The sequence below is a fragment of the Osmerus mordax genome, chromosome 5, assembly GCF_038355195.1.
Source record: "Osmerus mordax isolate fOsmMor3 chromosome 5, fOsmMor3.pri, whole genome shotgun sequence".
Taxonomy (NCBI): domain Eukaryota; kingdom Metazoa; phylum Chordata; class Actinopteri; order Osmeriformes; family Osmeridae; genus Osmerus; species Osmerus mordax.
This window is the reverse complement of record NC_090054.1, coordinates 13,867,501-13,895,251: the sequence shown is the minus strand read 5'-3', so window position 1 is coordinate 13,895,251 and position 27,751 is coordinate 13,867,501. Positions and strand designations below refer to the sequence as shown.

Genomic DNA, 27,751 nt, shown 5'->3' with positions numbered 1-27,751 from the left:
ATTCAGTCCTGCAGAATGAGTGTCTTCACAGCTGAACATGGTACTGTACCTCACTTGTCACATCCCGTGCATTCGTTCATGACATTAGCAAATATCCTCACACACTTCCCTACATATCCCGATGATGACACAAGGGTGTTCTGTTTGTTTCATGCAGGCATCAAAAAGCGCCAGTAGGCTGTTTATTTAACATTGCCTTCTACTTTAAAAACCCAGAGTTTCCCATGGTCATCCAGCCTGTCTTCCTACCTGTCAGCCTTCCTGCCTGCCTGCCCACTTGCACAGCCGCCAGCCTGCCTGCCTGCCTGCCCATCTCAAGGTCGTGTGTGGCAGTGTGTGAGAGAGATTACAAGACTAATGGACAGGGCTCGACTCTAATGAAGAGTCCTGATGAGGAGGCAGCATTGTTCCCCATCGACAGATCAGCCACTGCCATTTCCATTTTCATGGGTGCCCAGATGCATCGCCAGGGGAATTTCATGGCTGATTTGTTGATCTCTGTGGATGGAATTTCACAGTAGTGGTGTGTGTGTGTGTGTGTGTGTGTGTGTGTGTGTCTCTCTCTCTCTGTAATTGTGTACAGTTAGTAGACTCAGATACAGTGCCAGATACAACACATTTGAGAGGAATTGTAATGTAATCACATCCTTAATGAAACATAATGCCACAGGACTGAGACATTCTGTAACTCAGAAACAAAGCATTCCAAATCCAAATGCAAACACAAATTGTTCCCATTAACATTAATAATGTGTTGAGTTTGTATTTCCTACTAAACTTTTGAACACAATTGGGTCATGTCGGAATCTGCCATTTTTTCATAATGTTTTTTGCAGTGCACGCTGTTAGACGTACGCTGAAGAATGACCCTGCATAGAGAGGCAGCATGAAGGACAGAGGTTCTCGCCCTCTCGCTCGTTGTGGTCTTTCAGAGCGGTGCCACACCTGCCTTCTGACACTGATCTTTTTTTACACATCAAATCCCTTCTTGATACACACAGTATGAAGGTTAATGAGGGGGATACAGCACTTTGTCAGAGAGAACTGGACCTTTCTAGACCACACAGACGACAGATGACTTCGATAGCCACTGTTGACGTCTGAACACTACACCATAGACTGCCAAAAGAATTCTTCAACTGCAATGGTAAAGCTTGAGATACAGATCGACGAAAATTCGAGTGAAGAGACATTTTATGCTACACATTTGCTACAAAGCGGAAGACTGATGAACTATAGGCGCTATAGCCTCCTATATAAAGATTCACCTTCACTCAAAGGAGATAAAAGGAAGTGATGAAGGTCAAGTGAGAGCTTTATTCAGGACAGGAGTCTGTTTGACATGCAGGTGGGAAAACATTTCTCTCCCTAAAGGTCTCCCGGACCCTGGGGGAGTGTGCGTGGGCTAGGCTACTGCATAGCATCATCTCATTGCCTTTCCAGCCCATGTCCTTTTCTCTAGTGTATTTTCACTGTGCCAGAGTGCTGTGTCACTGTGATTGGTGGTCCTTGGGTTTTTGGTTGGTTTTTCTTCTTTTTTTTCTTCTTCTAAAGTGATTCTTTGGTTGAATTGGGGCAACTCAGGCATGTTTGTACCTCTTTGTCTTTTTACTATTCACCCTTACCGTAACTAAAATCACAGAAAATAGTCTGTTATTATTGACAATAAAAGCATTGCTGGTTAGCTTTAGTGCTAGTCAATCCTGGTCTCATAAAAACCATGATTTAAAACCTTTTCTATTGAATTTGATAAAGATTTGGTGAAATGACTGAGAACAGATGCACCCTCCATTACAGAACTCAAATGCATTCCTGTATCATCACTGATTAACCGGACTATGAATGTTTGACTTGTGGAAAATGTGACTCTTGCATTGGAACTTAAAGGTAATTACCATAATGGTATTTGACATATTTGAAAAATGAATTGCAGATTAAATGGTTCTCAAATAAAATGTGTTCACTGACATTGGGCATTAGTCATGGTGGTGCCTTAACTATTTTGTTAGTAATTCAATACTGCCCTCATTTGACCCATACCATGTACTACAGTCATGGTGATGCTCAGCTCAATACTAGTGGTTAAGAGGCATTGTTCTCCGCTCAAATATGTATTACTGTAAATGTGTAACGCGTCAATTGACGATGTTGATAGCCTACCTCCACTGGCCATCACAAAACAAAGGGTTATTTGATACTGTGCTTTGTACCAGTCTCTCTGAGAGTGGTACATTATGAAACAGAGTCAGGAGGTGTGCTCACATGAAAAGGAACCCCCGGAAACCAATTACAAGTCAATTGGCCATTAGTGTTACTACAACAGTTCCGTGATTGGCTGACTGATTCTGATACACAAAACTTGTGCAGTAGTTTCAGACTTTTAACGACACTCTGTGTCTTCTGCTGTTGTGTAGAAAAGCATTTACAGTGATACCAAGGCGGTGTTTCATGAGTATTCAGATGTTTCCCTTCCACACATAGCATCACATTGAATTAAATGTTTGAGTGAAAAAGATAGAGGGAATGTATGTGTGTGTACGTATGTGTGTGTGTGTGTGTGTGTGAGAGAGAGAAGGGAAGTTTTTTCATCTCAACTTGATTTACTGTAACTCAGACACACTGACAAAATAGAGATTGACGCACATGAATTTGGATTGGATCCCAGTCATGCTCCACCCTTTCACTCAATAAGAAATTATTTTAGCCACATGTGAGCTTTGTGAGTAATTACAGAGTTCATCAGATTCTTTAAATATTCATAGGCTGTCTCCAATCCAAGCCGGACACAATTACAATTGCAAAACAGCTTTAATGAACTGCAGCATGCTTTAACAGGAGTCAACATGAAACTAAGCAATAGAATAGATGTGAAATGTGAGGCCCAGTATATGAAATTAAAACAATGTATTCTGTGTTGAAATGGAAATAGTTTATCTACAGCTCTTATTAGTGTTTCACATGTCCGTAATTGTTTTCAAATTAAAGATGTTTTTGAAAAATGTGCCTGTAATATTGACATTGTTGTACTTAATGTATCGGTTTACTGTAGTGCACGTTTCAAATGCAAATAGGCTACGGTGAGAAAGACTAGATAAAGCAACTACAGTGTTGGTATTAGTGATTTGAGCCATTTGCCAGCAGATGGCTCTACTGTGCAGAGCTGAATATGAGCACTTGACTCTCACTGTAGCATGAAACAATTCCTGTTTTATATTGCTCTTGTAAAGTCACAATTTGTATGTTTCCATACTAGTATTATGAGACATAATAAAGAGATCTGTACAGATGCCACTTGTTTATTATTGTATATAGCATTTGAGACATTGTTTTTAACAAATGACATGCCAATGAAAGATTATTGAAAATGCAGGAAGTTGTTTTTTTCCTGGGTTCTAAATTCTCATAGTGAACAACATGTGACAACATAAGGAAAAGCATTTTGAGGTTTGCTCCAATTTAGCTGGTAAATGTACATTATATTCCGTCAGAAATGTATCAATGAGCAACGATAGATGACTGGTGTCAATGGCGACGTAAAACTTGAAAGCATCGATTTACTGGATTTAGGAGGATGGAGGAATGTGAAGGATGCTGAAGGCCTCAGCTAATACAGTTGGTCGGCGCCCGGGGGAGTGTCTACGCTCGTTTTGCTGAATGCTGAGGACTGTCATGAGGCGAATCCATCTGCGGAACAGTGTTGAAGCGCATCCTCGGATATTTGCTACGTGGAATATGTAGGCTATGTTAGTGCTATTTATCTTATTGAAATTGGGTGACACTTTACATAACGAACAAGGTCATTATTTGGTTTGGCCATTAAAAATACTATATAAATCATCCGGCTCCGCGAGATAGGCAAATCGCCCACACGCAAGGTAAGATCATTTAGCCTATAGGCATTTTTCACAGCGGTATAGTCTCATATTTTCATTACACTATACAGTAGATAGCCTTCGACACCATTAACTGAAGTGCAGACCAACAATAACCTAATAGGATAAGCAATTTGCATTATCGTGATGGCACGGGCCATTAGCCTATAGACATATGTTTAAGCTGTTTATTATTATACCACTAAAATGGTTGTTTGATAATACTATAATCTCCGTTTTACAGCCTAAACAAATCATGATATCTCTACCCTCGAAAGCAAAATTAAATCCTATATTTTTTAGCGTAGATAGCAGCTGAGCACGCGCCTATGAGCGTAGCCTACAGTAGACCACAGTAATATGGGTTAGTAGAGCAAACCCGCCTACTAAGATGTTCAACGTTCATCCAAAGCGTTTACAAAACATCGGATGTTAGAGCTAAAATATAAGGATTGAACATTTCAGTGGGTCCATGACACCGTCCGCAATTTCTGTATGAAGTCAGATTGAGGTGACTGTAACGGAGCCGTTAAGGGATGAGGTTTATTGATTGATTTTAACGTCTCAAATCACAGGTTAGCCCAACCCTGAATCGGAATTCAAGCATTTCGAAATTTTCTAAATGTGCACCATTGAGTCAGCGTTGGAAAAGAAGGCAAAGAACACAAGATGGCAAAGTGTCAGGCCCACTGCCTAAACTTTATTCCCTGTCTTGCATTCATACTTAAAAAATCTAGGCCTACTTTATTAAACTTTAGTATAAAAATGTACACCTATACCAGCATGCGGGAGATCTTTCCAGATCCATTCCTGAAATGAGTCTTCAATCCAAAATCATTATTTTCGTCTTTGCAACACATACTCTTTACTGCATGGATATTGTATAGGCAAAGATTCATACTGAACATGCATTAGCCATTGATGATGCATTCCACCACTCATGTGGTGGCAATCCATAAAATTATGACTTTTTACTCAAGTTGGAGTTGGTCCCTTGTTCATAATGTCAATGCTATAGCCTGCCCTGATTGTACTCTGGTAGTGGATCTTGGTTTGTGCTTCCTCAAATCTACCATGATCGACTTGTACTGAGGTCGACTAGTTCCTCTCCCTGTTGACTGTTGCCCCGAGGAGTGCCACTTCTTCTTGTTACAGCAACTTTAGACCTATGTGTCATGGTGATCAGTGGATGCCAGGAATACGGTCCTCCTTGCTATTACAATGTTTGCTCAAATGACCGCCATCTGTCTAAGGAATCATTCAGTGGTCACCATAGAAGCACAATTGCATTACTGTCTTGCAATCGAATCCAGCCGACTTTATGGCTCAATCAGGTACAGTTTGGAAGCTGAGGGATGGATGAAGGGATGAGAAAAGGATGGGGGGAGGATGAGGGAAGGGCATGTTGCCCTGTCTGAGGGAAGTATCAGTGTGAAAGGGTCAATGAGCAGTTTCTACTGCACACTGAAGTGGGAATTCACCACATATGCTGTTCTATTACAGAGAGTTTTTGCCCACAGTTGAAGTGGGGGTTTCCAGCACAACAGTACTGACCAGTATGTTGTAACCGACTTCAAAACCAGCACACTAGAGAGATCACTGTAGACTGTGTTGACATCTTTTGTGTTTCGCAAATGACATAAAATAAACAGCAAGGCCACATCATTCGTCATTAAGAATTCATATGGTACGTGCAAATGCAGGGGGTGTTTGCTGTACATGGGGTTCCAATAATGGAAGGTTGAGCTGTACCACCCATGGAAGGAGAAGAGGCTATACTTTTATCCAAAGTGATTTACAAAAGACTATGTACACTCCATCTTCAACAAGCGTATGTTTCTAGGTATGTTTGAGGCTAGCTGTCAGGACAAAATGAGTGAGGCATTCCATGTTGTAATCCCCCCCCCAAAAGTTTGTAGACATCTCATTTAAGTAAATGTCGCTTTAGAAGGCTTTACATTTTCAGCACCACCCAAATTTATGAGATTGTGATCTGTGCAGGCATGTTACGCTAAGGCAAATGGCGCTAACATGTCCTGTTTGTAGAGGGAGCCTGCTAATGTGTGTTTTAGTGAGCAGGCTTGGGCGAGACAAAGGGCATCTCCTCTCATTGCAGCTATAAAAATGTCAGATACTGACTGTGTAATTACAATTGCAGTGATAAACGTATGAGCCTGTGAAAGGTGGTGTTTTTATTTGGACTTTCATGCGTCATGGGCGTACATGAGAACAGAAGTTGCGCTAAGCTACATTAGGAGACCAGGACTGATACTGTGTACGTCATGTGTGCCTTGTGTACTTGTTTGTGTGTGTGTGTCTGTGTGTGTGGGGGAGAGAGAGCTTGTTTAAGTAATGTGTTGAGTTTACTGTGGCAATGTTCATTCTGGGGAGTGGATGGATACGGCCTGCCTAGCACTCGGTACAGCAGGGACAGCCACTGGAGGAGAACATTGTTTCCTTGTAATCATAACGATAAAGTGCGTGGGACTGGAATTGCCTGTGGTCCATGTAGGGGATGTGGGATGGTGCATGTGTCTGTTCTTGTCTTACAAAATTACTCACTGTTATTGAAACAGTTGTGAGTAGTTTAAGGCCACTGTTTTTCTAGTCAGAGTTGTATTTTAGAAAGACAAATTGTCCAGGCCGGTTCCATAGCTTGCATACATGTCTCTACACTACTCCTTTGATTTACAGGGTAGGCTGGTTCAATATACTGCACGGCTACAACAATCTCAGCTTGAAGTCTGCAATCAGACTTATAGGTTTTAGAGAGACGTTCAAGAACAGAGGATGCCAATGTTGTCACTTGGTCAATGTGTTAGACAAGCTTGTTCCTTTGAACAAACCCTGTAGGAAAAAATAGTTAGGGAGTCATGGTAACCGAGAGAGAGAAGTGTAAATAAGATGCCCTCATGACTCGCCAGAGAGATTTGAACTGTTAACAAAGTATACTTTTATGGTCATATTCTCATTCGCATGAATGGAGCCACTGATTATGAAAGCAATGGTGAAAGAATAAAGTCTCAAACTTGAATGAGCATGAGAAGGAGCTGATGAAGTTTGTCCCCACATAGACATGGGAGTTGGAGAGATGTAATTGTAATGCTCATGTTTGTCGGAGCCTAGTCCCGCCTAGGCTGTGGCCTAGAAGTGTCAATTTCGGTGCCCTCAAACTGGAGGGTGGAGATCACTGGAGTCAGCCGCTTGAGTTTTTACTCATTCACCCACGCTCAGAATCATTGTCAGTCCGAGAGATATTGAGATGCAGTCAGTAGTTTGATCCAACTTAAACCAATCTGTAGTTATTCAATACATCAATATAATAAAAATATACATTGATTAAGTCGGCCTTTGTCACGTTGGCCTAATCCAACTATGTTGACTCGTGTTTGAGTGTACAGTTAACCACTATTCATCAAGCGTTAGTAAACGTTCAGGATCTCAGAAGATCTACAGGACCTTGGTGCCTGCCTGAATCATCAATAACCCATGAGGGTACGTAAGGAAAGCACAGCTGAGCACGGGACCTTCATAAACTGCAGATTCTCTGAACTCATAGAAGCTGGTTGGAGTCATAAGCCATCATCATGCATTGCACAGGATTTACAGTTTCAATTGAAACACTAGTATTCCTTCTCAGTATTACTGTTAATACTGATTTGAATTGAGTTATGTCATACTTGTTAGTTTCTATTATGCGTAACAGTGGTGCATTCCCATCGCATTTTGAAACCAAATTCTGTCTCAGTTGACTAAACCTTAAATGGAATTTTAATCCAACAGCGGATTTGAATCTTGCAGTCCATTCCTTACTGTAACATAAATCAATTTACAGCAAAGTGAAGAACAAAGTCATACAATTCCAAAGTTGTCCAATATGAGTTTGTATTTTTTAACAAGACTTATGCATTAGATCCAATATGGGAATGTAATGCAATGTGTGAAACATGAATTATGGATTGAGTCAAAAAGAGCTCTGAGATGACTCATGTGAAACTTTAATGACTGGAACATGTCCTCCCTTGCAGTCAATGGAAGGATAGGAGATGGATGTGCCAGTAGCAAGCACGTCTCTTAAGCCAAGACTCTTCATTGAGCTCCAGTCTGTCTTTGATCTTCTGGGCCCCAGGGCTGAGAAGTTGTTATGGTCCTGACAGGCCTGTGCTCATCTCAATAACTTTGTAGCCCTTTTAATGTTGTAAGGTACATTACACCAAGGTTATTGTTAGTGTTCTATTATGTATATCGATCTCATTTGAATCGTTTTTCATCAGTGGAAGTATGCTGTATGCCTTGGCTTGCAGTAGAGTTTGATTAAAAACACAAACAACAATTATTACATATTCACTTAAGGCTTTATCCAACTGCCTTCCAAGAATGGACTTAGCTTCACGGTTGCTCATATGAGCTAACTGCTTGAGTGCCCACTGACAGACAAGCATCGTACAGGGGCTGCACATTGGCAGTGCTTCATCACCTAAAGTACTTTAAGCATGTGGAAAGTAATACTAAGTATAATAGTTTGATTAACTAAAAAAAAATGGAAGCCCGACGCAACCCGTTTTGGAATATCACTCTCCCTGCAACTCCAGAGAATAGAAACAATTGCTGCCAGAAAAAGGAAGTGAATGATTCATGCATGATTGGCAGATATACTGAAGCGATTAACAGTAAGAGTGCATGGATTGCTGAGAGAACACTAGGATGTGACAGCCCCCCCAGTCTTGCTTCTTGGCTGGGTCTGCTGTGCGCTGGACTACACAGCAGAGTAGTACATTCCTCATCTTAGTCTGCAACATTTGTGCTTCTTTCTTACACTGTAGAGCCATTTTACTTTGCAGTATCATCTTTTTGTTACTTTACAGGCTACTCTTAGTTATTTGTTACAGTATGGGTCAAGTGAACAATGGGGACTTCTCAGGAAAGTGTACTTCATACTGATGTTGTGTGGCATTATGCACATAAACGATTGTGCAAGGACTGCCTTTTATATTATGTTTACAGTCAGTTGACAGAGCCTGCAAACAGTTCTATTAAATTCACATAAAACCCTTTTGAGAACGGTACCGGTAGGTCATCTCTGCTACTTATTGTACAATCAACTCAAGTAAGCTAATTAATTGTAATGGAGTCACACTTCCTCATCCTAGCCCTGACTGAGTAGGTCATGTACACCAGGACTATTATCTCTTCTATTTGCTTTTCCTCTCTTCTCTTCTCTTTACTTCTCTTCGCTTTGCCTTTCTTCTCTTCTCTTTTCTGTTCTTCTTTTCTGTCTTCTCTCCTCTCCTTTGTCCTAGTGACAACCAGGCATCAACAGTATAGCTTTGTCTCCTACACCTGTGGGTGGAGGCAGTGGGGAAATATGGGAGTGAGTGGGCACTGCGTGGCATGTTTTCTCTCACATAGCTGACTAGAGCCATAGAATAACGTCACAGTACAGCCTTTGTATCAGACCGTGGAGCTCAGAGTCCTAAATGTAGCACTGAGCAGCGCACTGAACTTTATGGACAGACTATGGATGGGGCACCTTCTAAAAATAAGGTGGGTGTCCATTGGAAAATAAATGTAGTTTTGTAATCATGTTAGCCTAGCGTGATTTGAATTATTGTTCTGTATCTTTATTTTGAAAGGGGCCCTAACTGATTTTGGATGCCTCATGATTTGGAAACATTGTATGTGGGTGGGATTTGTTTTGCATGCTTGGCGATTAGGGGTTGTTAATTCTTTTCAGGAATTGCTTTGCCACACTGCGTTGGTTTGAACAAAGATGGTTCTCACAGTGTAGAGGAGACAAAGCAAAGCATATCAACTCTCTCTCTCTCACACAAACTGTACACATGCACACACACACCCCTCCCGCTTACTCTAGGCTTTCACCTACACAATTTAATATTGTGAAAACCCTGCCGTGTTGCTCAGACAGGCTCCTGCCACGCTACACATGAAACGCAATGCGTTCTACCGCTGTTCCTTCACATCCACAACAAAAGTCAGGTGGAGTCAGGTGGCTGAGCGGTTAGAGAATCGGGCTAGTAACCAGAAGGTCGCTGGTTCGATTCCCGGCCATGCCACATGACGTTGTGTCCTTGGGCAAGGCACTTCACCCTACTTGCCTCGGGGGAATGTCCCTGTACTTACTGTAAGTCGCTCTGGATAAGAGCGTCTGCTAAATGACTAAAAGCAAAAGCTCCCGATTTACAGCCACGCGAGTGTCAAAGTCATTGTTTATGCTACCAAAGTAATATGTCGATGTTGAAGACTGTATCTAAGCTTCTTTTTCTCTCTCTCTCTCCTCCCTGTAGGTTGTCTAGTATGTATTCATGCAGACGGTCGCACAGAATCACGCCGTGTGTCATGTCCTGAGTCTAAAGCTGGGAGACATCACAGCCACGCCTCCACTACTCAACCACGGTGTGACCTGGTGAGAAGAGGATGTGAGTGTGGTCTTGAGTTCATGGTACAGAGCCCAGCAGATCCGGTTAGAGAGCGAACCACAGCTTCACCAGTCACCACTGCTATGGACTAGCAGGGACAGCAGATAGTACACAAAGACTGTAGCTGCCTCTGCTTGGAACGGCGAACACTGTGAGTACACCTCAGAATTTACCCAGGTCGCGACCAAGTCTTATCAATCCAGGAAACCCATTCAAATTAATTGAGTTTACGTAAGATAGATAGAACTTGAATTGATCCTGAAGGAAGTGTGGGTTGAAGTTACAGAGGGGTTCGTGGGAGGGATGTAGTGTGCGGGGGGAGCGAGAGGGGGAGTGGGAGGGGGACTGCATTCTCAGTGTCTCTCCATTAAAATAATTATATTTCAACCGGTTCTCTAACTTGACTTCACTGACCTCTGGCAAGCCACAGACACAGTCATTTGTGTGAAATACTTGACCAAAACCAGATTATGGAGATTTAGAAAATAAATAGAAGTTGTGTATTGTAAGCCTGTTTCAGTAGTTTATAGTGACTGAGTGTGCTGTAGATGAAAGTATTTTCATGCGAGCTGAAAACAAAGCCTATGCCACAAACTGAGGCCTTTGCCTTTGCCCTCACAGTAATACGACTGTTTATGGCAACCAGCCTTCTCCCTATGGTAACTGTGGCAGGGGACAGTATTGCTGTATCCTTGCTTGGCACTTAACTCTGTTTTGTTTGAGGCTAGTTAGCATGACCTGCTAGCTTGTGTGTACTGCAGCATCATCCTTCATTCTGATGCTTTCAGACAGAATGTTTGTTCCAGGAAGACAGTTTCCCATTATTGCAATACCCAGCCCAGACATTGGTTTTCTCCACCCTCCTCTCACCTCTGCGCTCCTCCTTTGCTTTCATCGCATCTCCTCTCATCTCCTTTTTCTTCTTGTCTGTCTTTTTTGCTAGCTGGCTTCCCGACATGGATTTGTTCTACAGCTGCAGTGTGTTTTTCAGCTGCAGTGAATGCTCTGTGTTTAGGGACTGTTTCTCCACCTCTCCCTCTGTCTGTCTCTTTTTCTTTATTTCTTTCTTTCTCTCTCTCTCTCTCTCTCTCTCTCTCTCTCTCTCTCTCTCTCTCTCTCTCTCTCTCTCTCCTCTCCCTCTCCCTCTCCTTCTCCCTTTCTCTCTCATTCTCTGTCTCCTTCTCCCTCTCTTACATTGTAAAGAAAAAAAGCTTTGCTCAAGATGTACTATCCATCTCACAACCTTGAAAGAGGAACTCTTCCTTTAAACTTTATTGATTCAGGGAAAAAAAAATAAACAAACGGAAACTTGAATAGATTGATGTGACAAGCGCTTTTTGCTTTCGTTCTCCTCTTTGTGGACATCAGACAAAAGATACCCTTGTTTTTGTTATTCAGGAAAATCAATGACATTGGTGAGAGAAACATAAGTAGATGAATTACGTAAGCCATTTTCTTTACAGTCTTTCACAATTGCTAAAACACATTTCTTGAAACAGTCACCCACTTTCTCAAAACTGTAAACACAAAACCTCATCTTGAAGCACTATTTACAAAACCTCTGAATTATCTTGCAAAATGAAACTTTCGCCTCAAAACAGATTTACCTGTGCTCAAAATCAAACACTGCTCTCAAATCATAAACAAAGTGATCAAAATTATATACACTATAAAGCAGTGAGTAAACAATACACCAAAAAAATTGAAAACACATTGTTAAAAACATATAGTTCTCAGGGAGAACATTTTTACGTAATCTCAAAACAAATTTTATATTTATCCGTCATTGTCTTTTGATGAACAAAACGTGTTTTATCATAGTAGCTCAAAATTGATCAGAAATTACTACTCTACTTTGCTCTTTGCAATTTTTTTGTTCTTTCTCCTCCTTGTACCAGTACTGTACCCTGCATCTCACTACTCACAACTCACTCTTGTTATTTGTTGATATGAACCTGCAACCAGTCAAAATCTATTGAGCAGTCAGTATTGTTACTGAAACAAATGGAAAGCACAATGTTCAGGGCCATACAATTTGTTCATTGTACATTATACAGCCTACAAAGCACTGTACTACAGTATACAATACTACAGTAAAAGGGACAAAAATCAAAGAAGTAAACATGTGATCAATGTGCTTCTTCTTGTCTTTGGGCTGGGTTAGGCCAGAGCACTTCGTCGACATCACGAGCAATATTTTCCCACCTTCAACAACCTGTTTGCTCTCTGAACTGGCTTATATTGGTTGTTTCACATCATTTGAAACAAGTTAAATCAATTTTGAGTGGTTGTGTGTGGTCAATGACATGTTTTCTCTATTTGTATTTGATTGTTGCCATTTGTGTTTACCAGTATGGATGACATGTGCATTAGAGTGCAGAATGTGTTTTACAGTAAAAATGAGTTGCGAGTTTTGCTGAAAATTCTAAGTGAGATCTGCAAATTGTGTTTTAATATGTGAAATGGTTTAAGGTATTGACAACAGACAGGCACAATTAGCTACATGAGTTCAGGCAACTGAGAACTTTGTTTTGTTCAGCCAGTGGGTTTTAGTGATTTAGCAATTGAGAAAAACTGTAATCGTGTGTGTCATCTGTACCATTACTCCCACCTATGGGTCATCTATAGTGATAACACAAATAACAAATACATAATGCAGCATTCTACAAATCTACATGTACATTTTATTGACAAAAACACCCTGGAGTTATGTTTAATAATTCACACATTATGGACGTCCATACACATCATAAACTTCCATCGCTGTGACTTCTTCACAAGGTGCAAGGTCAAGTCCTGAAGGCTAAGGCTCTTTGAAAGTCTTGCTTCCATGCTGCACCTTACTGTCCATCCTGCGTGAAAGCTTTGATGCTACAGTATTGCCAGCTCAGGGGTGATCTTGTACTGAAGCATCCTTTGATCCTCAGGAACCTGCGAAATCAACAAACCAGCTATCAGCTGAAAAATACAGTCCGTGTCTGCAAATGTGATGAAAATGGGTGTGTGTGCACATGGATGTACGTGTGTGTTGACCAGGAAAGGATTGTGCGTATGTGCAGTGTGTGTGTATATGTTTGTGTTTGTCATTGTGTTTGAGTATGTATATTTGATTGTTTATGAGTGTGCGTGTGTGTGTGTGTGCGTGTGGCCATTTCTGTATCAATCTGTGGACATTCACATGTTCGTATCCATCTGTGCATTACTGTGTTTTGTGTTTTAGAGAGATTGTTGGTAAAACCGTAGGATTTTCCATTTTATGATTGGGATTAATCATCCTCCAACCGTCGCTCACTGTAATTCAAGGTCACATCGGATTTATTTCCCTCTACCTGAATGAGGTACTTTTACAACTTATGGTCAATATATCTGCGTTCAGCATTGAACTTTTTTTGTGTACACACACACAAATGTATATGACGTACTGTACAAATTAAGCACAGTGCACAGTCCAGTGTCAGTTCAAATATGTTTTAATTTCGAACGTTTCAAAATGGTGTTGTTGAAACAGTGAAATATGAATGAATGTCCTTGCAGGAGAAATCCGTCAGCACAGGAAAAACCTCTCAAATCTCAGAGCTTGTCTACTTTTCCGGTTGGAAATGGAAGCTTCTGTTCCGTCCGCTTGAATTATAGAGATAGCTTGGCCTACATTAAAAGGTTACAACTCTGCTGAAAGGAAAAATATATACAGTATGTTTCTCTGACCAGCAGGGCTATATTTAATGGCACTTTGCTCAGGGTCTTCTCTGTTCTCCACTGTTGTCGTGAGAGGAAGTTGAGGTGAGACCTGAGTGGGGAAGTGCTGTTTCTCTCCAGTGAAGAGCTGTTTTGGTACAGGAGCTTCACTAAGACTCCTCCACTGGTTTAGTTTTTCTTCAAATTCCCCCAAATACTCCCCCACATCCAGGTACTTTTCAAGGTGTTCGTTTTTCTCGGTTGGAGATGCCTTCCGCTGGGGCTGGAGGAAGACAGAGAGGGAGTTCTGGATAGCATACCTAAGGTCATTAGGGCATCTATACAGATGACAACATTTGATGGACTCTTTTCATGGCCCCGGTCTGTACTGTACCAACACCAAACAAACACCCATTGATCGTCAATGTATAGCCCATCTCTTGCATGAAACATTCAGAGCATTATCTGCTACAGTAACTCCTGTTGCTGCATTCAGGATGGATAACATGGGCAGGGCGTTGCTCGGTGTCTGCTGTGGGGTGCTCATGGCCGGTGATGCAGCACGACTTCGCTCCCTCATAAGCATTTATCTGCATAGCGCGTGTCGCGGGCGAGGCTAGAGTAATGACATTGTTTGCATGCTAGCTGTGTTTGCCGAGAGACACCGAATCACACTGCTCGCCTCTGCAACCACGTAGAAATGTTTCAACACCCTCACGGTTGCCACGTCAACGAAGTTCCTCTGACTGCTGGGTGTCTTTAGTCCTGTCGTGACCATTTCACTGTTTCTGAGAATTGGATCAACATTTATGCTAACTAGCTTAAAGCGGTGATTGCCATATTTGGACCTCTGGAATGACTTCCAAAGACCCATATCAATATTAAATTTAGGGTTGTATATATGTATATGTATGCGTCTGTACACATGTGCGTGTGTGTGTTTGTCGGTGTGTGATAGAATGTGATTTTCCCAGTGGGGTTTTGAGGAGAACAGGTGTTGGCTCTGTGAGCTTGTTAACGCCAGCAAGAGATCATGGCTCCATTGCTCCATATGGCACATAAGCTGGACATGCCCTGTGGCTGGGTATGCGTGTGTATATTCATGTGTGTGTACGTGTACAGTATGTGAGTGTGTGTGTTTTTTTTGTGTGTGAGTGTGCGTTCGTGTATGTATATGTGTGTCCAGCATTTGAGCCTGTAGGCGTGTACTGGCTTGCATTACTCAATATCATTCTCCTCAACAGAGGCAGCCGTTTGTTACACACCCTCGTTTCCTGGAGAGACAAATCTCTGCATACAGGCCCCAGGGATCTTGGTTGTCTCCAAAAGAGTCACAAAGTAGGCCTAGACCTTTCAAAATGACCCACTTTTGCTAAAGCTAAATTGACACCATGAATTATCCTTTTCATCAAACAGCATCCAGCTCTGCGAGGTTGATGGGATGAAAATGAGGCCACTCAAGTCTGTCTCACTTCTCATATTCGTTGCCTGGGTGGATTTTTTGTGACCCTCTTATTTGCAGGAGGGAGGGGGGTTGATTAGGACAGATGAATATTTCCTTCATGTCATTAGGACATCGTACTACGTAATACTAGTATAAATCTACAGTAACAGTTGGCTACTAATTTGTGTTATTCTGTTACGTTTTAGTGCTAGCAGTATGTAAACACATACCAGACACAGTAAAAACATACTGCATGTTGATGTTAAGAGGAATCTCCGAGAAACAGAAGTAGTTCATGATACGTCACGTCTTCAGCGCAGATAGAGGATCTGAAGGGAGGCCCAGTTTTTTGTGCTTGGTCATTCTTCCTTCTTACATTGTGACTCAATGGGTAGCCCCTAGGCATGGCAGGGACACATTTATCTGCATTGTGATGAAGGAATGTAAAACTAGCAATGGAAATACAGAATACAACATGCGAGTTGTGTTGAGCATGCTGTAAAAAGAAGTCAAGAACAGAGAGAGAGAGGGAAAAGATGAAGGGGAGGAAGGAAAGGAGTGGGTGTGCGAGGCTGCTATTAAATGCTACCAGCCATCTGTTCAGAGGGCTAAGTGTTTAGCCAAGAAACGCCTCTTTATCTTAATGCTCTAAATTCCTTTAAGCTAACATCACATCGTCTCCTGCCACTCGTCTTCTAACATCTTACAATGTGACATATCAAAAATCTCTGCAACGTCTGTCAGCCCTAATTTCTGGTACATAACTTTGCTTGTTATTTCCTCTCAATCTCCTCTTCGGTGTGTAAGAGAGAAATGTTGTCGGGAGATCTTGTTGCAACAACCTTGCAACGTGAGACCATGCTTCGAGATTATGTTTATCTGTCCTGCAGTGTCGAGGCTCCCACTGCTGTCAGCACGGGTCTGGTTTCTGCCACCTATGAGATGTTGCTTCCTGTTTGGTTCTGATATGGTTATTTTGGGGGATATTAGGTCATCAGTGATGGACGGGGCTGCTCAGTGTAGTGGACATGGCAGGGGAGGACAGGAAACGGTTTTAGCATTAGAAGCGACACTGTCAGATGCTGTTGACATCATACTCTCATTTCCAGAGAGGCCACAGGACATCTGTGGACCAGGGCTAAGGCAGCATCTACTGGTCTATGGGCTCCACCTAGTGGGCATAAATATAAATTACAGATGAAAAGTTCTTCTGAAGCCATTTCACAATATACCATTAATAGTTGGTTGATATTTTGTAGTGTAAGCTTGTTTATCACATCCATTCTTGTTTTGTTTGTTTCCACAGTGACAATGGTGTTGTTTCTGGTCGCAGCCACAACATCGTTTAACAACTCTTCCCATGAGAATCAGACCAGAGGTGAGTACCTATGGCTGGGACTGACGGAATCTTCCTTTTCAAAGTCTCGGCTGACTGACATTTAATTTGCCTCCTTTTTACCTCAGAAAATGCCCCCACCGAGGGCACCCATGTGCTTCCGTCGACACTGGTCATATCTCTCCTCCTCATCATCATCGTCCTCCTCGCCATCTACCTCCTAAGGTAGGCAGAGATAACCTCCAAGTTGCATGTCTGGCGTCCCTCTCAACTCTGTGTGCCCTCACTCCACTCTGACCAAATTCAAGAAGGACCAATCGCCATGTGTTCCTTCTCGAGTGTGTAGGGGGCCCCTACTTGTGTGCAGACGTGTGTGTGTGTGTGGTGGTGGTGGGGTGGGGTGGGGGGGTATCCAACCAACAGCTGCAGTTTCACGGACTGAAAACAAAGGCTGAAAAGAATGTGATTACACCCCTCCCAAAGGCTCATTTGCTCAGGCTCTCTATTCAGTCAGTGGGCACTTCTCCTACAGCTAAGAAAACTCTGCTTCTCATGAGTGATAACTGCTTTGTCTCTTTCAGATGGTAGGTCACCATGTCTTTAACTTGTTGAGCTAAAAGCCTTGGGGGGGGGGGTTATGCATCGACATGAACGGATTCTTATTTCCTGTTCTGTTCTCCTTCACTATGTCTCTGGTCAGGTTCAGGAGCCACAGGAAGGCTCTTGTCACCTCAGTCGATAAGAAGATCCCCAATGGCTTCCTGGAAGAGCAAGGTATGTTTGAGGGAACCCAGAGTATGGACATTGTAAGTACAGACACTCCCTAATAATGCTTCCTCCTGTCACCGGGAGATGAGACACGCTGTTCTGATTGTTCCTGTCCTGTGGCTCTACCCCCCCCCCCCACCACAACCACCACCCCCCAGGGGAACAGACCGTGGTTCTCCTGCCCAGATCTCCTTCTCCCTCCAAGAGGTACTTCCCCATCCCTCTGGACTCTCTGGAGGACGAGTACCGGATACGCTCGGCCGACGACTGCAAGCTCTTCAGAGAGGAGTTCAACGTAGGTTTTCCTCTCCGACCCAACGTTTCGGGAATAGACTGGTGCTTGAAGCGTCGTGACGAGGAGATGCAGTGAGCTAATGAGTTCACCGTTTTAGACAAGCTGTAAAATATGCATGGATGTGGACCTGGTCACTAGAAAATGTATTTGATTAATATGCATGGTTGAATATGCATGAAAATCCTCTTGATGTTGCTTCCTGTGTGTGTGTGTGTGTGCGTGTGTGTGTGTGTGTGTGTGTGTGTAGTCCTTGCCTTGCTGCTTCCACCACGGTTCCTTTGAGGAGGCGAGCAAGGACACCAACAGGGAGAAGAATCGCTACCCCAACATCCTACCATGTAAGACGTGATGGAGCCTCCAGATCTATGTGTCCTGTAGCCACGGTAGCAGCTGTAGCTACGGTAGCAGGCTCAAGCTTGAATTACCAAGTCAACAAACACAGTTACTGTAAAGTGAGCCGAGAACTTGTTCCATCTTCTTCATCTCTCCTCTACAGACGACCACTCCAGAGTGGTGCTAGCTCAGATCGATGGACATTTGGGCTCAGACTACATCAACGCCTCATACATTGATGTGAGTTGTTGTTTAATACTCCGAGCTACGTGCTGAAGCTGTGTTTAGGCATCGCTCTTCGTCAGCATATCATTTCACCTATGGCTGAAATCATTCTTATTGACGTGAGGATTCGACACAGCGAAGTTTAATATTTTCTTGGTTAAAATCCTCTCTCTTCTACAGGGCTTTAAAGAGAGGAATAAATTCATCGCAGCTCAAGGTAACGGCTTCTCATTTCATAGCTGAAAGGGTTCTTTTCAACAAAAACTCAGTGAGAACAACATGCATATGTTTGTAATATGCTTCTTTTTCCTAAGGTCCAAAGCATGACACAGTGGCTGACTTCTGGAGGATGGTCTGGGAGCAGAAGACTGCTACCATCGTAATGCTGACTAATCTAAAAGAAAGGAAGGAGGTGGGGTTCCGCTTTTGATTGTTTTGCTTTTAAAGGATTTTCCTGTGATTTCTGAGCTATCCTTTGCTTAGAGGGCTTGTCTCTGAAACCTTGGATGTTCTGAAGTGCTTTGAGTGTCAGGGGTCGGTTTGCCCCTTCACAACCCCAAGTCATGAGCATAATTAGTTTGACCCTTTCTCAGCTAGAAATCCATGCAATGTGTCATCTCAGCCAAATTACCAAGCGTTATAGGCATCCCGTCGTATTGAACCTCAGAGAGATGATCGATGATGTGCAAAACACTGGGTTTAACAGTCAGAGTAGAGCTAGAAGTGGATCAATAACTGAATAATTGGCGATGAGGCCCTTTGATAAAGCACTATAATTAGTTGGAGGCCCTTATTAATGAGTTCACACATCACAGTGTAGAATCGTTGACAGAGTTAGACCGATTCTTATGGAAACCTGTGTTCCCCATGTGTAATAACCTCAATCCCCTGCAACTTCACGAGTTTTCCTTTGCTTCTCTGCAGGAGAAGTGTCACCAGTACTGGCCTGAACATGGCTGCTGGATGTACGGCAACATGAGAGTAGCAATGGAAGACTTTACTGTCCTGGTGGACTATACCATCCGAAAGTTCTGTATACAATATGTACGTATATGTATCATCTTGTGTCTGTGTAAGATACTGCCACCAATAAACGGGTTATTAGACACTATGTGATGTGTGTGTGTTGTGTGCGTAACCATGTGTGTGTGTGTGTGTTATGTGCGTGACCATGCGTGTGTGTGTGTGTGTTGAGCAGCAGGGGAGCGACGGGCCCAGACCGCCTCGTCTGGTCACTCAGCTCCACTTCACCAGTTGGCCAGACTTTGGGGTGCCTTTCTCCCCCATCGGCATGCTCAAGTTCCTCAAGAAGGTGAAGACGGTCAACCCTTCATACGCTGGACCCGTCGTGGTGCACTGCAGGTGAGGACCTGTGGACGGGGCTTCGGCGGGGACTCCGAGCAGGAACACATATAGATTTGTATCCAAAGCCACTGACAGTAGCTATGTTTTGCCTGGAGTTTGTTGATGTTCATGTGGATGTTTACACGTAGAAGGTTGAACGTGTGAACGTGTTAACTGAGATGCGGTGCTTTGAACCAAGATAGCAGCTCCGGGGAGGTCATTCAGTCAGTGGGTGTTGTTGTCTGACGTAAAACCCCGCGTTTGAAGGCCAGGGCTCGCTGCAACAACTGCTACGGCAGCTGGGAGACAGAGGGCCTGAGGCCTTCAATGGGCCCCATTGAGCTGTCCCCTATAACCCCCTCCCCACCTCCCCCACACACACGCACACACACTGACATCCCGGGCCGCTGCCTGAATGACCCAGATGCCCCCCGTTACTGGGGTCGGCTTGGATACAAATGTGTGGACAAGAGGGATTTAATCCATTGCCGACATCTGACCACAAGCAGCATATGGTGATCAGGGGGATGTACATAATCCTAATCGCAAACAATTCAGGCACTTTGACCTCTTTTTAAAACCTCCCCTTACTTACAGCATATTGTCACATTCTCTAGTCATTGAAAGATAGACCGTACCACGGTCGACATCTGTTGTCATTGTGGTCTTTGATACTGGGCCCACGATGCTGACGTGCGCCCCCTCTCCATTTACATTTAGTCATTTAGCAGACGCTCTTATCCAGAGCGACTTACAGTAAGTACAGGGACATTCCCCCGAGGCAAGTAGGGTGAAGTGCCTTGCCCAAGGACACAACATCAGTTGGCATGACCGGGAATCGAACTGGCAACCTTCGGATTACTAGCCCGATTCCCTCACCGCTCAGCCACCTGACTTCCCTCTCCTGTCTCTGCCTTCAGTGCGGGGGTGGGGCGGACCGGGACCTTCATCGTCATCGACGCCATGATCGACATGATGCACATGGAGCAGCGCCTGGACGTGTTCGGCTTCGTCACCCGGATACGAGAGCAGCGCTGTCAACTCGTCCAGACAGATGTAGGTTTGTCACCGCTCTGTGGAGGGGAAGCTTTCCGCGAGCTGAGAAAAGGCAAAAGAGAGAAAAATCTTTTTTTTTTTTCTTTCTTTCTTATCCTTCCCTCCTTCTCTCGTCCCCTCTCTTTCCCATCTCTCAGATGCAGTACTCCTTCATCTACCAGGCTCTGTTGGAGTACTTCCTGTATGGGGACACAGAGCTGGATGTGTGCTCCCTGGAGGGTCATCTGCACATGCTCCACAACACCAGAGCTCCCCTTGACAGGCTGGGCCTGGAGGAAGAGTTCAGGGTGAGGCCACACGTGCACACACACACCCACCCACCCACACACACACTCACACACACACACAGACGTGAAAAAATAGACCGAAACACTTGCAGTTCTCATCCTCTTCCTCAAGTGCCTCCTTTGTCTCCCTACTCTCTCCTCTGATCTGTCTTCTCCCATCAAGAGGGTGTTTCCAGATCTTTCCAGAACACATTGACTGTGGTGTTAGAGCTCTATTTAAAATTAAACGTGCACTACATACCTTAGCACCTAATTTAAGCACAGTGAGTGACATTCTCCCTGCCACACACTCCTCCCCCCCCCCACCCCCACCCCTTAGAAGCTGACCAATGTCCGCATAATGAAGGAGAACATGAGAACAGGGAACCTTCCTGCCAACATGAAGAAGAACCGCGTGCTTCAGATCATTCCATGTAAGGAATACTCTGACACTCTTAACTGTTCCATAATACATCACAACTTTCTGACATCAAAGTCCTGCTGGCATGTATATGGCTCGTGTTCAGTGCTGGACACGAATTTCCGTCTTAATAAGTCAGTCGGCACCATATTTGGTTCTAATGACACCACTGAAGTTATCGGCTTTCTGTCAACTCAATTTCAAGGCAGGGAGAAGTTTCATCGTCTTTTTCCCTTTTTATATCCATTCTTTCCTCTTTGCTTCAGACGACTTCAACCGGGTCATTCTATCAGTGAAAAGGGGGCAGGAGTTCACTGATTACATCAATGCTTCCTTCATCGACGTGAGTAGAGCTTTCTCCGCCGTCCTCCCCGCACGGCCACTCGTGCCGCCGCCGCAAACGGCGCGCGTTCTCACCCCGTTGACGTTTGTGACCCCCCCCCGCGTCCGTGTTCAGGGCTACCGTCAGAAGGACCACTTCATCGCCACCCAGGGCCCCCTGCAGCACACGGTGGAGGACTTCTGGAGGATGGTGTGGGAGTGGAGATGTCACTCCGTTGTCATGCTCACCGAGCTGAAGGAGCGGGAGCAGGTAAAGCAGTCCTGGGAGTCGAGCAAGCCATCGCGGACGGTTGGATGGTCCCACGGTTTCATTGTTCGTGAACGTGTATGAGATTTGGAATGAGCAGAGCGGCTACATCTTTTTTATTTCCCTAGATAAAGAACTCTTTTCGGTATCTGTGTCGAATGATCTGTGTTTTTTTTATTCCTTAGGACAAATGTTTCCAGTACTGGCCAGCAGAGGGCAGTGTAACATTTGGAGATTACACCCTTGAGCTGACGGGTGACACACTCTGTGACACTTTTACTCTCAAGGACATGGTGCTCACATACAGACCGGTGAGTCTAAGATAATACAAAAAACACAACGAAATTTCAGTGTTTCAGCAGCTGCTGATGTAATTCAGTAAGATAGCCCTACACTGTGTATTTTCTGGGAAATCCTCAGATGTTCCCGGAGCCCAATTTATTGCATGGTATTGGTCTATGTATTATTCAATAGATTAAGTTAGCTATGTGCATTTGAAGGGGTTTTCAAACCCATCCTGTGATTTAGAGACATATGTTCCCTGCCCGTGTCCAGGAGAAGCAGTCTCGACACGTCCGTCACTTCCACTTCCACGGCTGGCCGGAGATCGGTATACCGGCGGAGGGGAAGGGAATGATTGACATTGTCGCTGCCGTGCAGAGGCAGCAACAACAGTCTGGAAACCACCCCATCATAGTTCACTGCAGGTAAGGGACATGCGGTGTCCATCCACAGACTGTCTCTTTAAATCACTTTCTGTCTCTTTACTTCCCTCGTGTTCCCTCTCTCTTTCTCTCTCTCGCTCTCTCTCTCTCTCTCTCTCTCTCTCTCGCTCAGTCTCCGTTATATCAACAGGCTTGTCAACTTTCTTTGTTTCTCCAGTTTCAAAATTGAAACATCAGAAAATATTCAGAACAAATCACAACCTCCGAACCCCAATCTGTTTAATTCCAAATATCTTCCTTCTCAAAGACTGTTCAAATTAATTGAGCGTTTTCCAGGGTTAGGGTTGTGGACCTTGTGTGCTGTGCCTAAACCATTCATGTGATTCTTTATAAAGACTGTGAAAGCTTTGATCGGAATCTAGCTTCAGGTGAAGTGATTCTAATGCAGCTCAGCCCAGTGGGATTGATCCAATCCTCCAATCCACAGACAATTAAAGCTCTCCAAGAGAAATCTCCTTCGTCTCCCATCGTTATTAATCTGATGAAATGAGCTAATGACAGGAAACGGTGTCATCACTCCCTCCGATTCCTTCATCACCACTTGTCTAAGATGGGATTTTTAAAGCTTTCTCACATTCCTTAGGGATAGGGGCTAGACCATGGCTCTGCCTCTCTCTCTCTAACGCTCACTCATTCTCCCTCTCTATTTCTCCGTCTCTATCATTGTAAATATTGACTCAGTGAATTACCTGACTGATTAGTGTAAGCTTTAGGATTAGCACATCTTTAAGTGAGTCTTCGAACTATTACACAAAGGTCACCTTTCTCCCTGAATATTGCTCTGTATATGGTTAATCATCTTTTCAATTACTTGGACCTTTCAAGTGAATTTCGGAAGAAATGTTCTAAAAGATTGGTATTTTGCTTTCTAAACACAGAGTTCAGTCTATTGAAGTAAACATTTCTCTTATTTGGCAAATACTGTATTTCATTAGCATAAATACTGGGCCTGGTGTTGATACTCATAACCTTGAGTAATTCTCTTGATGTTTCAGTTATCTTTTCAAGTTCCTCCAGAATTCATCTCTTCATATGAATGCTTTGCTTCCAGGCCACCGTGACTATCAATGTTAGTAGTTTACTCCTGGTTTTGCTTCACAGTGCCGGCGCGGGTCGAACTGGGACCTTTATTGCTCTGAGTAACATTCTGGAGAGGGTGAAAGCTGAGGGCCTGCTGGACGTGTTCCAGTCAGTGAAGAGTTTACGCATGCAGAGACCTCACATGGTTCAAACAGTGGTAGGTCGGACACATGACAGGAGTGGGGCTCAATAGAACATAAATTCTATATTAATAGATATTAATATATAGACATATTCATATTTGTTTTTTCACTCAGGAACAATATGACTTCTGCTACAGAGTGGTTCAGGATTTTGTGGACATCTTCTCAGACTACGCCAATTTCAAATGACGATATCTGGCCGCCGTATGCTCTTCTGTGTACAGTATCCATCTAATGTATGCAATTTTTTCAGAAACTTGTTTTCTAAATCAAGCTGTTTTTACACTTTGCACTTCCCATACCCACAGTACTTAAACATATTGTGACCTATTGTAATATAAGTGTTGGGCTATTTAAAAGAAGGTTAATAGATTTACCATCAGTAGTCATCCTGCTTCAGATTATTTTATATCTTCAATCTACATGATCTTTTAATGTAAAGATGCTTGGCTTAATGGTTCGATTTACGATTGGCAACACAAAAAGTTTTCATCTTATTTAAAAACATGTATATATTTAGCATTTAGAGTTATTTATGTTTACATTTTAAATCTATTAGAATAAAATAGAATAAATGTAACATTTTTATTAACGAGTTGTATTAATTATTGTTCTTGTTTGGAAGATGACCACTAGATTGCCTTTATTTTGCCTGGAGTCTGGCACCAAGGACACACCATATACTGTAAGCCTGTATGTCTCTGGAGATTTGACAGATTTATAAGAAGTCATTGTGATAATACAATAATAGGAACAACTGTGAGCTATGAGTCACTTTATGTACAGCATATTGTTCCATTCACTCACTCACAAACAACTGAGTAACAGCTGCTGGAGATTATCATTTACAAATGGCGGCCCGTATTTCCATCTAACCTTATTGCTTTAATTGTTTTTATTATTGGTATTGTATTGGCTAAGCGTTTAAAGCAGCTCAGACACAATGGCTTTTGATTTGTACGCTGCAGTTCATCATGCCGCAATTGTTTAAGACCATTTATTAGAGAATCTTCTAAACATACATTGGACCTGTCATTTTTATGCTTGCATGAATGCTTGCATGTCACAGTGCGTTGATTAGAAAAACATTTCTGATCAAATGTGAATTGTCACTAAGTGACTTGAACTTTGAATTGGCATACTGTACGTTGAGCCAGGAAGTTGTTGTTTGTTGTTTTTTGAGGAAAAAGGGACATGTATACATATATACTGAATGTTTAAACAGTTTCACATGCTGATTTCATACTTATCCTTGTTACTTGATAATACTCGTATAGTAAAGTGAGTGAGTCTATTACCATTTAACACATAGATTATTTGATTATTGCTTCTACAGCAGTATCAGATAACAGGCATCCATTAAATGCTGATAGTGGAATTCTCTTTTAATAATCTGTTATACTTAAGATACTTCACTGCGCTTTTCTTCATACCAAAGGTAAACCAACGGATACATGTCCTTTTAGCCAAATGCATTATGATTGTGTTGTCATTCTATGTCTGTGATTTCAGAATCTTAGCTAAACATGCTGAAAGTAAGAAAAAGGGGATTTGGGATCGATATTGTGCACAAGCATCTTGTACCTGTGCTGTTTCCTGTATAATAGTTTGTATGGGGTTTACTGTTAATTTGCCATTGCTGGCTGCAATAAATTAGTCATAAAAAGTAATTTCTGCTTCAAATGGTTATTTACTTGGATTCAATATTTCATTATAGATCTACAAACCATTATACTTCTTTTATAAACAACAAAAATAGGTTACAAAAGTCTGACACCACAATTCAAGATACTTCTATTTTGCATTTGTTTCGAATGTAACATTTTCTTTTACAATTTGAGTGAAAAGTTGAATCTTTGATATATTTACAAAAATATTAGTATAAGTTAGTATTTGATATGTTAATGACAGTGTGGACTTGAGCTGGTATGGACTCCACAAGTTTATGCAAAACCTGATGATCCCAGCATGATTTGACAATGTTCCAAAGAGCTTCTTTTGATGTCACAGAATGCCTGGTTTTCTCAGTCTTCAATTAATTGTCCAATATTGTCTCAGACTTTTCAATCAATCAACATTTATAGAGCATGCTTAAAAACAACCATGGTTGACCAAAGTGCTGTACAGGAAGTAAAATAATAATTGCAGAAAAATAAAGTATACAACAATGTAGATAAAAGTACAATAAATAAAAGCATAAAACAGTTGAAAGCCAAAGAGACTTTTGGACCTTACTGTATATAATGATGAAGAGTCATTGAATGCATTTTGAATTCCCTACCGGATAAGAATGCTGCCAGTTATTTTGTGTGAGCACTTAGACACATCCATTAAGACTGCTCTGTCCCTTAATGTGTCACACCTGTGGGGACAGGAGATTATGCTCCCGACGACACCACAGCCATCCACAACACCTATAAATACTGACCCCCGGATTCACCTTTCACGATTTGAACACAACACACACAAAGGTGAGACAGTGAAATCTTATCATCCATATATTACCAAATACATCTGATGGTAAGTATACTATTTGTGTCCATGTCTGCATGTTTTCCCTTCCAGCTCACATGTATCTTAGCAGCAGAACGGTGGTGAATCTGGTGGTGTTGGCGCTGGTAGCTCAGGTAACTGTGTCCCAGCACTGGTCCTACGGGTGGCTACCAGGGGGGAAGAGGAGTGTTGGAGAGCTGGAGGCTACTATTAGGGTAAGAGTTCCCTGACTAACAATCCATCAATCAAATATCCAAATGTATCCAATGGACTGTAAGACCTTTACACACATCATACCATGTTTTATTTGATGTAATTGTACTGTACACCTAGTACACTTACAAATGGAGGGGGGGTCAGATATATTGTAAAACATCTGTGATTCCAATTTAGTAAGGAATATGCCTTCTGGTTATATGTAGTTTGGGGTTATATTGCAATGTATAGGTTGTATTTGGTCTGGTTGTGTCGAGATAATGGGTTTCTGACTTAATACATTCAGATGATGGGTACAGGCGGTGTAATGTCTGCTCCTGAGGAAACAAGTCTCAATGCACTGGAGAGGCTGAATCCATATGATGTCGTAAGTACTCCTATTCATAATTTATATAATCTATGTATATTTATACGTCTGTGTATCAAAATCTTATGAATGGAATTCATTGTGTTGAGTATAGTTTCTTTGTTGCGGTTGAATGTAAAGTGGACAAAATTATTTACCATACTGCTCAGACAGTTTGGATGGATATCGAGACAAATATCCCATCAGTTGTGTAAGGTTTTAATTGAAGGTATTATTTGCAAAAGTAGATTCTTTTAAACTGATATGATAAATGGATCCTTGTGTTAAAGGAATTAAGCACATTGGACACCTACAATGTTTTACAAAATGTCTTTGTTTATCCCTACCCACCCAGCTCATTGATGAATCAAATAATTTCAAAACAAAGAAGCATCAGCCAAACAAATGAAGAGTTTTGAGTCCAAAAGTCAAACCGAAGCAGCAGAGGTGACAGGATCCTAGAAGAGCCCTCAACATTGTTATCACAATCAGTGACATACCACTGAATAACAGTGTTATTCCAGCTAACATTAGATTTAATTGATGTTATTTACTTGAAGCATAGCTTCCTGTATAATTGTAATAAAATGTAAGTCTCTAAAGACTGATTAAAAGATGTTGCATTTCCTTCCATTACATCACTCACATCTACAACTCTGATTTCATTTTGTGACCCATCAAATATAA

General features: G+C 42.4%; 2 protein-coding genes across 3 annotated transcripts; both read left to right on the top strand.

Moving 5' to 3' along the window:
* Positions 1–3,792: 3,792 nt before the first annotated feature.
* Positions 3,793–25,660, top strand: LOC136942882 (receptor-type tyrosine-protein phosphatase epsilon-like). Of its 2 annotated transcripts, XM_067235911.1 has the most exons (21): positions 3,793–3,875; positions 10,178–10,460; positions 16,735–16,806; positions 16,893–16,989; positions 17,465–17,538; positions 17,691–17,827; positions 18,075–18,165; positions 18,324–18,400; positions 18,566–18,602; positions 18,700–18,797; positions 19,310–19,429; positions 19,584–19,747; positions 20,650–20,785; positions 20,923–21,072; positions 21,392–21,485; positions 21,739–21,815; positions 21,930–22,064; positions 22,247–22,372; positions 22,617–22,768; positions 23,888–24,023; positions 24,124–25,660. In XM_067235911.1, the coding sequence occupies exons 3-21, from the start codon at positions 16,740–16,742 to the stop codon at positions 24,196–24,198; spliced, it is 2,043 nt and encodes a 680-aa protein (XP_067092012.1). In that variant the 5' UTR covers positions 3,793–3,875; positions 10,178–10,460; positions 16,735–16,739; the 3' UTR covers positions 24,199–25,660. The 2 variants fall into 2 exon arrangements, with proteins under 2 accessions (XP_067092012.1, XP_067092011.1); XM_067235910.1 differs by lacking the exons at positions 3,793–3,875; positions 10,178–10,460; positions 16,735–16,806; positions 16,893–16,989 and adding an exon at positions 17,296–17,348.
* A 919-nt stretch (positions 25,661–26,579) lies between these two features.
* On the top strand, positions 26,580–27,473 carry gnrh3 (gonadotropin-releasing hormone 3). The gene is made up of 3 exons (XM_067236384.1): positions 26,580–26,717; positions 27,005–27,085; positions 27,420–27,473. The coding sequence occupies exons 1-3, from the start codon at positions 26,580–26,582 to the stop codon at positions 27,471–27,473; spliced, it is 273 nt and encodes a 90-aa protein (XP_067092485.1).
* The last annotated feature ends 278 nt before the right edge of the window (positions 27,474–27,751 follow it).

What these genes read in the sequence shown, in the direction of transcription:
- LOC136942882 (XM_067235911.1), top strand. Translation starts at nt 16,740, where the DNA reads ATGGTGTTGTTTCTGGTCGCAGCCACAACATCGTTTAACAACTCTTCC. An exon ending in ATCTAAAAGAAAGGAAGGAG is followed by an intron (nt 18,798 to 19,309) that starts GTGGGGTTCCGC and finishes GCTTCTCTGCAG; the next exon opens with GAGAAGTGTCACCAGTACTG. An exon ending in AGCTGAAGGAGCGGGAGCAG is followed by an intron (nt 22,065 to 22,246) that starts GTAAAGCAGTCC and finishes TTTATTCCTTAG; the next exon opens with GACAAATGTTTCCAGTACTG.
- gnrh3 (XM_067236384.1), top strand. Translation starts at nt 26,580, where the DNA reads ATGTATCTTAGCAGCAGAACGGTGGTGAATCTGGTGGTGTTGGCGCTG. An exon ending in AGCTGGAGGCTACTATTAGG is followed by an intron (nt 26,718 to 27,004) that starts GTAAGAGTTCCC and finishes TAATACATTCAG; the next exon opens with ATGATGGGTACAGGCGGTGT. An exon ending in GGCTGAATCCATATGATGTC is followed by an intron (nt 27,086 to 27,419) that starts GTAAGTACTCCT and finishes CTACCCACCCAG; the next exon opens with CTCATTGATGAATCAAATAA.